The sequence below is a fragment of the Alligator sinensis genome, unplaced genomic scaffold (assembly GCF_000455745.1).
Source record: "Alligator sinensis unplaced genomic scaffold, ASM45574v1 scaffold611_2, whole genome shotgun sequence".
Taxonomy (NCBI): domain Eukaryota; kingdom Metazoa; phylum Chordata; order Crocodylia; family Alligatoridae; genus Alligator; species Alligator sinensis.
Genome location: NW_005841869.1, coordinates 1328117 through 1340516, shown reverse-complemented (window position 1 = coordinate 1340516; position 12400 = coordinate 1328117). Strand labels below are relative to the sequence as shown.

Genomic DNA, 12400 nt, shown 5'->3' with positions numbered 1-12400 from the left:
GGGTCGAAGAGCTGTGGGCATTCGGGAGTGCAGGATGATGCATGCCCAGGCTCTAGGCATTCAGCATCCCTGCAGGTAGGACATGGCCTGACACGTCCACACTTGCTTCCTCCTGCTTGGAAGCTAGCAGTCAAGGTGCCAGACTGTCCACCAGAGCTATGGGAACGGCTGTTTTATAAAGGGTCTAGAAAGTGATGGCAATTCTTTTAAAAAAAAAAAAAAAAAAAAAAAAAAAAAAGTGTCTTGAGAGAACCAGTTAGCCACCTTCTGTAACTGAATTTGCTCAAGAAAGAGGCCAGCTTCAGGTTCTGAACTGAACAGGGTCAGTCAGCTGGCAAAAGCTAATGCAGAGCTTCTAAGCCAGGGTCGAGGGCTGCTTACCAAGTCTTGGCAAGCCATCGAAAGCCACATGACAGGCAGCCAGGGGCAGATATATTAATTTTATAAATTTTTAGGGGCCCTGCAGGCTGGATAGAATGACCTGGCGGGCCACACCTGGCCCACGGGCTGCATTTTGCCCACCCGTTCTAAGCAATTACTAGCCATTACATGAGGATTCAGTTAACTCACTTCTTCCTCAAGAAGTTAATTACTAGCAATTTAATGAAAGGGCCAGTGTGCTTGTATGCTGACCTATCCTGTGTCCCATCCCTTGGATCACTTCTTGTCTGTCAAGGAATTCACATTTTCAGAGCACCTCGGTTCAGCTCCAACCAGCAAATTAAGTTATTGGTATTGAGCAGGACTCAAAGCAGGCCGCGCTCAGACAACCCTCGCCCACGTAGTAGAGGATTCTTGGAAAAGTTGGAAACTTTGAAATAAAGGACTTATAGGCAAGTCGTAGTTGATACAACCCTTTTATTTTTTTTAAGAAAATATTCCAAAGTAATCTGATTTGAAAGGACTAATGCACTTCTTGACACCAGATGAATGTTCCTTTGTCATCAGATTTGCATGTCAAAATATATAGGCACAACGTATAAAAAAAAACAAAACCAAAACACAAAGTGAACTGCGAGTTTTGAGTGACTGTAGCAGTTCCTCCTCTCACAGTTGACATAATTGGCACAATATAACATTAATGACTCAGTACTTACATAACCATACAAACTTTTACAGCATTAGTACAAAAGGATTACTCAGGGATGCAGGGCCAAGCTTTCTTAACAAGCGGCCGGAAGGAGACTTCACAGCTAATGAGGTAGCAGTCTTCAGGCTGTAAGAGGTCAAGTACTAGAAGGACAGTTGGGTTCTTCACCATTCCACTGGTTTCACAGATCAACATTGGTCTACAATAAAAGTTTGGAGCAGTTAGTGATTCTGCTAGAGGACTACAAGGCTACTTATAAACCCAAAATTAAACAGTTGTGCTGTTCTCAAACAATGCTATGGCAGCACCCCTAAGAATGAAGTGGGTTTTCCATCTATTGTAATGTGCATGAGATTAGTTTTGAAAACATGGCAATAATTTCTGGGCAGGAGAAACATGTTAAAAAGTATTTCTTCCTAACTCTCCACTAGGGCAATCTACTCAAGCCTTTTATGCACGCAAGGAGCGCATCCGGATGAGTGCAGACATGCGGTATGTGGTGCTGCAGATGTGTATGCGGCACTGCATGCCACATGCGTGGGTGTTCCCCAGGTTGTTACTTTGCAGGGGGATGATCTGGGGAGATCCTGGGGTCAAAAACCCCCACACCTAAAAAAACAAAAAAAAAAAACCCCACAAAAAAGCCAAACAAAAAACCGCAGGGCGGTGCACATGGAGACAGCGTGCGCTGCCCAAAACCAGCCTGGCAGGTCGGCTCCACGTCCCAGCGGCTGGCTAGGCTCCCTGCGGCAGGAATGTTGTGGCTGCAGCTCCCGGAAGCCCCCAGGACCCCAGATAAGGCCACTGGGGCCAGCACAGTTGCTGGCCGAGCCTCCCTGACCCACTGGGGTAAGCATGCATGAGCATTCATAGCATGGGCATTCCCTGGGGACAAGCAGCAGTGGAGCAAGGTGTACTTGTCCCTGGGGAAACGCACCTTCCTGCTCATAAGGATGTGCCCGAGAGCTCTTCCTAGAGAGAGTGTTTGGCTCACAATGAGAGGTATAGAAACAGGATCCTTTGAATGAGCACGAATGGTGAGCTGGTTATAGACCAGTCTCTCCCGAGCGCAGCAAGCAACCTAAAACTGTCCAGACAGAACAGGACACAGGACTGCATCTTAACTGTTAGCACCGAGAAGTGACGTCCAAAATTCAGCCAGGGTAGAAATAGCCAGTAGCAATGTGCATGAAGTATGGGTGCTGAGCTTATAAAGGCAGGGACTTGCTCGGAGCCAAAACAAGTTTTGAGTGAGAGGCTTTCAAATTCCTCTTGCAGCAGCAGTACAGTAGCACGTGCTGGAGGCACAACACTCACACCCTTTGAGACGAGAAGCAGCGGGGAACGGTACGCGCTACTCACCAGTGTTTGAGGAGAAACTCTAAACATGCTCTAGGAGGTCTACAGTGATCTACACAACTAGCACGCTGTTCAAGTAAAGCTGGCTTAACGACTCTCTTACCGCCAGGCTTTACTGAGAGAGTCCTTGTGTACGGCATCGCGACTTGGGAAATGCTCTCTGTCGTTCTCTCGGGGGACTGGACAACTCCCGTCGGAGCAGCCTAGAGAATGGGGAAAAGGCGGTAGTTAAGCTTGGGTGAACATGCCGAGCTGCCTGTGTGATGAGTTATACAGCAAGGGTGGTGTAATTCTCCATCTCTAAATGAGTTTTGGTTAGAGAACCTGAGCCGGGAAAACCTATTACGGTCGATGCTCCCGTACACACAAACATGCCGGCTAGGGAAGTCCAGCAAGAAGTTTATAAATGAAAGCTGAGGTGGTTTGGGCCCCCTGCCTCCAACCCACTTCATTGCATATGGGCAAGTGGTCAGAAAACTGACCCCTGTGCCTTGAGCAAGTTGTTTTTCCTCTATGTTAGTAGGAAAGTAGTAGTCAAAAGCTGTCCCCGCCCCTAACAGGAGGTGTGCAAGAGTGGAGCAGCCCTACCTGGCCTGGAAATGGATGAGACCATGGGCAGAGACAGGTTTGACCACTGCTTCCAACTGACTTGATCCTGCTTTGAGCAGATCAGCCTCCCAGCCTCAGCTTCATCTACCGAATGGAAGTGGGACATAACTGTACCCAAGGCAGCGCTTTAAGGCAGCGCTTTAAACCAGGCCAGCTGGCAACCAAGATGAGCTGCAGAACAGACCCGAGGAAGGGGACCAAAAGCTCGTCTAGGTCCCTCCCAGCTATACACGTGGAGCGAGGAGATCACCCACACAAATTCTCGTCGGTGGGAGTAACCCTCCCGCATCCCCCACGAGACTTTGGTGCGCAAAGCAGACAAGTCAAGCTTTGCTGCATGTTACCTTGCAACAAGTTGCGTCATGGAGACCTAAAAGAAATGTTGAATTTGATCTAAATAGTTTTGTATTGATAGTCTTAGGAAGACGGAGGAAATTTGGAAGCTAGCTAGATTTCCCACTGGACTTGGCCAAGGAGAACTTGTCATGGCAGGAAAGTGCTCTAAACACAGGGCTCTGGGATGTCGTGTGCAGGTGACTCAGTCTCTGTTAGAGCTGGTCTGCTTTGTCTCCGATCATCCTGTCTTCAGAAATACTCTACAGCAGCCCGCAATCATGCCTAGAAAGCATTAAGTGTAACGATGCGGCTTTGCTCAAGGCAAGCTAGCAATCAGCTACAACGCTGGGATTTCAAATCGACCGAGCGTGACGTGGGAAGATGTTCTAAAGCATCACCTGGTTCTTTGTAAGATCAAGATCATCCTGAAGGGAGGAGAGGAGCCCCGATGAGCTTTGGGAGAGAAACAGGGAGTCAGAAGAAGCGCTGCAGACCAGTTCGTCTAGCGCATCGACTTGTCTCTTCAGGCTGTGCAGGGTCCCCTCCGTTTGCTGCTTTCCTTTAATTAATACTTCCACTTGCTTGGACATGCAATGTCGTAGCTGAGCCTGAAAGCAATTGTTAGTTCCCATTTATTACTCGGCTTCTATTTCATGTCTAGGGCTGTGCTTTTTAAAGATCCAAAGGCAGCATCTGTCTTCTCTAACACCAAGCGTGTCTCAGGGAAGAGCTCTAGATGGGGTTTATCTCAATTCTGGTGCTATTCCCATTTACAACGCTTGGGGCTGAGCTTGAGCGAGACTGTCAGGTTTAAGGCAATGCCTCATGCGAGTGTGTACTCGCAACCCTGTGCGGATGAGCAGTGCTGAGGATGCACGCTGAACCTGAAACCGTTCAGGTGACGTGGCAGTGCTCTGCCTTCCTCCACATCTCTCCCACCCCAGAAGGACAGGTGGCCATGTCGCAAAAGCGCATTTGATGGATCTTTCGAGAAGGATGAAATGATTGTTCATGCACCCCAAAGGAGGAAATCCTCAAGACATCATCTAGTGAAGCCCTAAACTAGATAAGCAGCGTGCTGCCCCGGGTGTGGAGAGGATGTGTACAACCTTGAGCCGATCTTCGTGGTGACGCAGCTTTTCCCGGAGTGCTTCTCCGCGCCAGTGTTCATCCTTTGGAAGCAGAATCGCGGTTAGCAGCCACAGGAAGTAGTTTTTAAACAACCAGCATCTATGCTAGACAGTACAGCTCACTGCGTCTTAAAGGGGACTAAATCCTTCACCCCTTCCCCATGATTTCAGAGGCATTTGGGGTTGGTAAAGACTATGGGATTGTGGCCACTTTAGTGACCAAAAAGTGACCAGGAAAATTAAAAATTTTAGCAATTGACAGGCCCATCTTAGTGTCATCCTGGGCTTTGAGGAACACACGAATTACTCGTGTTGGTGGAAGGGACAATAATGACATCATGGGCACACAACTTAAACTGGGTTGCATTAAACACTCGCATAAAGCCATTTTTCTTGCTCATCATTTTACCATTAGGTGGACTTTGGATAAATTAAGCTTCTCTTCAAACAACAGCTGTCTTTCTTCATTAGATGCAAATGGGAAATTCTCCTTTAAATCTTCTAATTCACACTGCAGCCCTTCCTTTACTTCAAAATCTGCTTCCAGCTCGTCCAGCAGCTCGGGAGGAGAGGGGCTTGATGATTTAAGCCCAGTTCGGATTTCATCTTTCACCTCCAATTTAAGCATCTTCACTGCATCCTTTATTTCTTGCTGTCTTTTTTCCAAATCTTCTTGCGTTTGAATCTAAAGAGCGGTGCAAACAGGCAGATTTGCATTCAGAAGCAGGATGACATCCATCTCTAATTTTTTCCATCAAATTAAACTGCTATTAACCAGTGCTTAATGTTAGAAGTACAGCAGCGCAAGGGGCCAGCCTAGCTCCTTGCTGCAATCAGGAATGAACTGAAGGAGCTTCGAGCATGTCAGTCTGCACTGCACAGCCACGCTCCGCTCCGCGAGACGCACCGGGAGTTTAGTGCCTCTCGCGTCTCTCAGCTTTTTTGCATTTCTCTGGACGTAGAGACCGATACTTAAATAATTCCTCTTCTCTCGGTCCTCTTGGGATGTGGTTTAGTTACTGAGAGAATTTCTCTGAGGAATTCTGTTACAAATGAGTGGGCAATGGTGTTCAGACAGTAAAATTACTCTAAGTTTTGGTCTAAGTAATAAAAGTGGGAATTTTTTTTGTGGGATTGCTACACACTTTTCAAGCCCGAAGCACAGGGTCAAAGGCAGAGCGTTTCTAAAATCGGGCGTGCAGTTTTCCTTTGGAAACCGATCCAGAAGTCTGACTGCGGCAAGCACGTGTGTCCCTAAGTGTCATGCAATATTTAATGGGCGGCCCTGACTTGGCACCAGGGACAAGCCAAACCAGCTTCAATTTTTCACTCTCTCCATGCGCGGATAATAAAGCTGGGCATCCATTCTGCATGTCAGCTCAGCGGTGGTTTCAGCACCCCTCCGAATCACCTTTTTCCCTTTTGGCAGACTGGTTTTAAAAAAAAAAAAGATATATTCAAGATCAACTAGATTAAACTGATGGGGGAAAAAAAAGTCTGCTTGGTTTTACTAATGTTCACTTGTCTGCAACACAAGGAGAAATGCAACATTTTCCTCTGCTGTAACGATCCAAACCATGTAGTTTCCTGCGATTCTTCCAGGAGCTTAAGGCTCAGTCCCCTGGTCCGAAATGTCAGTGCGAGTTTTATACAAGCCATGCCACAGCCCGAGAGCCCAAACAGGTTGTGCGCTGTGCAGACAAGTGTCAATGGATTTACTAATGATAACAATGAATGTAGGGAGGTAAAAGTGAGGACCACAGCTTGTTTAGAGTCTACATAACTTATTTCAAATATATAACTCCCACGCAAACGCTGCCTTTGAAGAGAATTAACTTGTGCTTAGGTGACAGGCGGTACCTGTGCCTTGAGGTCCAGATAATCCTGCTGGATCTGGCCGAGCTCCTTGATCAAGCGTTTGGCTCGTTTGTGGTTGCCTTGTGCCACTTGTTCTACAGCTGCCATTTCTTTCCTCAGATAGTTGTTTTTATGCTTTTGCTCCTAGGACACAGATGGGAAATCACAAAAGCTTTGATCTTTTTCTGTGTAAAAGATTTCTGAAAACGGGGAAACACAAAACCTAATACAACCACACAGCTGCCCCAGGTTAAAACAGTTTGTCCTGCCTGCTAGCTTAGTCAAAATGGGTTTAGCTGCGGGAGTCTCACAGGGCTGCACGGCAATGAGGACGTGCGGGTGAGCGACTTTGAAACCAGCTGCCTGAATTTCAGCACGTCTGGAGTTTCAAATACAGTATTTTTGTTCTTCCTTTCCCTTTAAAGAACACACATGGTCATGCAATTAAATGGCTTTTTACAGCAAAAAAAAATAAAACAAAAGATAAAGGCATACATGAAGTTCTCTCTCAAATTGGGTCCTTTGGGTTTGAATGGCTTCCTTCAGACCGATGACTTGTTTGTCTGCTTTTTCCCTCTCTGACATGATCTGATCTTGGAGACGGTTTAGCTCTGCCCTCAAGAGTCCAAGTTCTTCTTGGAGGGATACCATTTCTTTGGTTTTCTCCTGTAACTGCAACTCTTTTTCTGACAGCTTGTGACCTGGAATTACATTTAAAAAAGCAGTGCTCGTCACCGAAACACAGTGAATCCAGTAGTACTGGATGCATGACGTCTTTTGGAAGGGGAAAAAAAAAAAGCAGTGCAACGAAAGACCAGAACCGCTCATGTCTTCGTACATGAAAACTGATAGTTATTCAGTGCCAAGGGCCCTGCAACCTTTTTCACTTGAATGCTAGCGATTGCCACACTCGAATGCTAGTGATTGCCACACGGCTGGGTTGTTTCATGACCGAGATATTGAGCTGGACTGATGAAAATGAAGAAAGATGCCGACTTGAGACTACTTAAGACATGCGCATACCACTAAAAAACTGCAAGCAAGTCCTGAAATAAATTTCCATTGAACTTCCCTGTTAGAAACACTATGCAGGTTATGCTTGCATCCTCACCCAATTCCCAGCACGCTCTCAATTTCTTTTTTCAATCTATTTACTTTTCAAGTTCTGCACGCCTGCCTTGAGGAGTAACCCGAAAGAGCAGGAATCTCTGTTTTTATTCCTGTTCCCCAGACCAGGTGCTAGCATAGGTGCCTGATCTAACCCCCAGTTCGTTGCCCAAGGGCTTTGGGAGCTGACCTCACGTGCAGTCGCGGTTATAAACACAAGATGCATCTTACTGGTTTTTTGGACTCTTTCTTCAAGTGCTGCATACCAGCTCTCCTCCTTCTCCAGTTTCCTGATCCTTTCTTCCGTCATTCTTACTTTTGCAATTGCTTGTTCCAATGTATTTTGCTGGTCCATTAGCTCCTGCTCCAGTAATTGTTTCTGATTTTTCAGTTTAGTTGTACATTCAACTAATTTTTTCTCTTCAGACTCAGAGTCTTTCTTGAGGCATTGAAGAATCTATCAAAGACAGGATGTCAGATATGAACCTTTCTTCAGATGGTTACTTGAGGGACCACTAAAACCTCAATAAGAAAAGCTGCCATCACCACAGAGATCAAACAGGACCACAGGGGAAATTAAAAAAAACCCCTTAAACGTATTTCATATTTTACATAAACAAAATAACTTAGAGGGCTTCTGGGGAACAATACTAGTCCTTTGCTTAATTTTTTCCTGGTTTTGGTTGCGGACGTTCTACCTATGCGTCTGTTTCTCTCCATCATTTAATTCTAATATAAAATCATGGTAAGAAAAAACTTCCAATTACTAGAAAAACTGGGCATACCAAGTTTCCTAGTGTTATTTTGTTCAATATTGACATGCTGATACGTTGCACAGGACGGTACACGTGTTAGTATGTTATTTTAATGAAGCACTGCTGTTGGGACCGTACTGTACTGAACCGTGAACATGCACCCACAGCCCCCTTTTGCCAGTGGTAGTCTTGTAGAGGCTTAGACAATAAAAGCTTTTGGCTCAACAGATCAGAGTGAAACCTAGAGTCTCCTTACCACTTCTTGTTTGGCCACTTCCATTTCCCCCTCTTCGATCTCTCTCTGGAGCTGCTGTAATTGGTTCTCCTTCCTTTTCTGTCTCTCTTGGCAATCTTTACACTTCCTTAAACATTCACTGGTGACTTCTTCTAGGGTTGCCTGTTCTCTAAGCATCTCGTCCTGGCGCTTCGTGGTATTTTTCAGATCCTGTCATTGAGAAGGTCAAACAATTGCTAAAAATGAGTAATGTGTAAGCACCCTGTATTAAGCGGTTCTCTCACAGGGCTTACTCATCCGCCACCCTTACCGCACTGAACAGCTCCTTACTGAGCAGACCCCATTGCCATTCAGTACGTTAAAGCATTAAGAGCTCTAAGGCACTATTTTAAAAAGGTACGCAGATGAATGCCCCTCTCCTTTGCAAAAGCACTGTACTTCTGCAGAGCTCCTTGGGGGACTGCTTCTACTGCAAAATGGATATTTGTGTTATCGGTACCACCGCGGGAAGCTCTTCTTGGAACCGTGTCGGATGCTGGTGTGATCCAAACGACTCCAAGTTTATTTCAGATTCTTTCCTCTTACACAAAGCCTTATCTTCACCAAAACTAACCTGCTCTGCCAGCTGAACTTGCTGCCGGGAGTCGTTTAGTTCTTCCTTCAATATTTCAAGCTCTTCCTTTTTTTCTATAGAAAACAAAATACATTTGGTAAAAGAAAAGGAGATAACTTGAGCAGGCAAATCTGTGAAGTAACTGCACGCTCACAGAAACCTAGTTTCTAAAATATTATATATGTAGGTCTGTATGTATCAGATGTGAATGTACAGGGTCATCTTTTAAAACATTTTCTGCCATAAGTGATTTTTGACTAATTAACACAGATAATGGTTTAAATGCAAGTGAGGTTATATATGCCACACCTCAAAAAGTGGTGCAAAGTACCTTGAATTTGCTGTTGTATTACTGTCACGTCTCCATTCAATGATTTTTTTTGCTTCTTTAGTTGTTCAATTTCCTGTTGCAATTTTCTGACATCCAACCGCATTTTCTCTACATTGGACAGTGTAGCTTTGCTGCTATCTTCAGTAGTAGCTAAATTTCTGTAAAATGTGAAAGGTACAATCTTTTCCAAATGTTTGGCAAGGATTTTTTTTTTAAAGATAGCTATATTAGAACAGAATCACAGACAATGAGAGTTGGGACCTCAGGAGGTCACATCTAGTCCAACCCCCGCTCCAAGCAGGACCAGCCCCAACTCCATCATCCCAGCCAAGGCGTTGTCTGCCTGGGGCTTCAAAACCTCGAAGGATGGAGACTCCACCACCTCTCTGGGTAACCCGCTCCAGTGCTTCACCACCCTCCTCATGAGAGTTTTTCCTAATATCCAACCTCAACTCCCCTTGCTACCACTTAAAACCATTGCTCCTTTTATTTTTTTGAGAACGTAAAGGGGGTTTCTAATTTGACAGGAAATATTATTTCCATCCTAATTCAAAAATTCAAAGTGTTGTGGTTATTAATGTGTGTCATTATGCCGCCCTACAACTGCAGATATGGAAAATGCCCATCAATTCAGGTTTTGACCCAAAGGCAAAGTAGAGCTGCTTGAAATAGCAGGCCTCTACAGATTTGGAAAATACACCATATTTTAATTCTATTTATCCATTTTTTTAAGGAAAAGGAATTGTTCTTGCTATGAAGTTTAAACGTGTTGGCTCCCTAGTCACTGATCTTAAAAAGAAAAGTCTCTCTCACCTTTTGGTTTGTGACAATTTTATTTCCAAGCTCTGACAGTCTTCCTCAAGCTGCTGCTTTTCTCTGTTCAAAGATTCAGTGCTGTTTTGCAGAGCACGCACCTGGGACATTAACTGCTCGTTTTCTTGCTGGTTTTTCTCCAGTAGCTGCCTCTGCCACTCTACTTCCCCTCGCTGGCGCTGGGCCACTCGCTGGAGATTCTCTATCTCTAATTTCTCCTTTGAACAAGGACATAAAATGTCTAATAAGCTTGGATATTAAGAACAATTTAAATTAAGTTAATAACACCTTTTCTCATTTGCACAGTGCCCTCCATCTGCAAAGATCCAGGAGTGCACAGAAACCTGTATATGCAGAAATTGCTAATCCTGTTACTGAAGTATCTTGAAAAGGCAAAACCACTCAGGATGTTAGAAACAATCATGATTTATCTCATGATATACTTCACATTTCTAGGCACTGATTCACTTTGGAGAATGAGTTTATCCACCTCGTCCAAATCAATGGCTGCTGGTTTGGCTTAGAATCATAATCCTCTAGGGAACTGGAAAAAGTAGATTCCTTCTTCCTCAACTGTTTTATCAACTCCAAAAGAAACACTTACTTCCAGCACTGCAACTTGAGTCTTTTCCAATTCATTAAGTTTTTGGTCATGTTGTAGTTTCAAACCTTGCAGTTCATTGTTTTCAAGCTGCAACATTTCCAGAACGTGCTTCAGTTCTAGAAAGAGAAATCAAGACAGGTCTTAAAAAGAACCATTAAACAGGTGAAGTTTTGCCTTGCCAGGTAAAGTGTGAGGTTTGAGGGGGAAAAAACCAGCAGCAAGAGACCTGAAGAGAGTGATTAGTCTGAGAACAAGACTGCTTTTGGCCAGAACACTGGAGGAGGCCTCGGGTTGACTTTGGATTCTGTTATGTCCTTTTGAGTCAGGTCACTGGTCATTATACTGTTATACAGGATGAACGCTGCACGTCATGGTCTTTTCATGGGGTTCTGAGATTTATGTCATTCTAAATATATAGTCTTAATTTAAGGAAGAAAAACAGGAATCTCACTTTTGAGATTTTTTTTTTCAAATGTCTAACCCATGAGAACTCCTCTACAAAATTTCTCTTCTTCATTCAGGTGAAAAAAATGAATTATACACGTTTTAGCACTAATGCTTTATTTTTAATACTAATAACCTGAAACAGTCTAACAAACCAAACGAACCAAGACACCAGAATTCAATACATTCTAAGCCGGAGCAAAAGCATGTACCACACACACCATCAGAGCCATACCCGTCTTGTGCTTAGCAATTTGTCCAAGTATTCCTTGCAGATTTTCTTCCTCTCTCCCGGTGTCTTGCTTTATAAGGGAAAGCTGTGTTCTTTTTTCATTTATCTGGGCATTCAGTTCTCCTTTCTGCACACTCAGTTCTTCCAGCTGACACCTCACGTCCTATGAAAACAGTAAGTCATAGCTCCACTCATCCATGGGCTCTACTTGACAACAGAACCTAACGTACCCCAAACACTGCACCCACCAAAACAGGACAAGGGACTGAATCTATATTGCTGAAGTCCAAGGTTGTTCTACATGGAGCTAGATCAGGGCCACCACACATTAGGCATAACAAAACTGCAAGCCTGCCTTTTTTTTGAAGAAGGATTTCTTTAAAGCTTTGAAAGATGCTTTGACTTCTGTGCTGAACTAAGCCGCGCAGATAGTGAACAGAACATGGCAACAGACGGTTTACCCTTATCTGTCGTCGTTTTTCAGTCACGTCTGTCTCCCCATCTCGAAGAGCTTCTTTGAGGTCTGCTTTCCTTTGGGCAATGCAGTCTTGAAGGAGACGCAACTCTTCTTTCCTTTGATCCAGTTCTTGGTCCAAGAGCACCAGCTCTTGCTGTTGAGTGGTTATCTAAAGTACAGAACTTAATAAAAACCAAGGGCCTAAACAAACAAGTAACTAAAATATACTCATGGCTATATTAAAAATACACTGCCTCATCTAGGTATTGACAAACAGGGTCTTTTTGTTGGGCAGGTTTTGAAAAATACTTCTATTGTAGTAGCATCCAGTGGACAAAATGGGGGCAAGGAGCCACGCTGTACAAGGCACTCTACAGACACAGCATGAGTCCCTGGCTGAAAAGGCTTTCCCTCTACAGCTGCGAGTC

At 44.4% G+C, this 12400-nt stretch overlaps 1 protein-coding gene across 7 annotated transcripts in view; it reads right to left on the bottom strand.

Annotated features, from left to right (window-relative positions):
• Window positions 1-841: 841 nt before the first annotated feature.
• CNTRL (centriolin) overlaps window positions 842-12400 on the bottom strand; it is a 43237-nt gene continuing 31678 nt past the window's right edge. For 4 of the 7 annotated variants that reach the window (XM_025193897.1, XM_025193899.1, XM_014526683.2 and 1 more), the window contains 15 exons: window positions 11977-12141; window positions 11519-11678; window positions 10840-10955; window positions 10236-10453; window positions 9423-9580; window positions 9092-9165; window positions 8500-8688; window positions 7720-7945; window positions 6877-7082; window positions 6385-6525; window positions 4934-5209; window positions 4504-4566; window positions 3793-4002; window positions 2453-2652; window positions 842-1289 (listed from right to left, as the gene is read on the bottom strand). In XM_025193897.1, the coding sequence (XP_025049682.1) occupies window position 1289; window positions 2453-2652; window positions 3793-4002; window positions 4504-4566; window positions 4934-5209; window positions 6385-6525; window positions 6877-7082; window positions 7720-7945; window positions 8500-8688; window positions 9092-9165; window positions 9423-9580; window positions 10236-10453; window positions 10840-10955; window positions 11519-11678; window positions 11977-12141 (2403 nt within the window). In that variant the 3' untranslated portion in view covers window positions 842-1288. Of the gene's footprint in view, window positions 1290-2452; window positions 2653-3792; window positions 4003-4503; window positions 4567-4933; window positions 5955-6384; window positions 6526-6876; window positions 7083-7719; window positions 7946-8499; window positions 8689-9091; window positions 9166-9422; window positions 9581-10235; window positions 10454-10839; window positions 10956-11518; window positions 11679-11976; window positions 12142-12400 lie in introns of those variants that run through there. The other 3 variants (XM_025193909.1, XR_003092145.1, XM_025193913.1) reach the window with 3 other exon arrangements.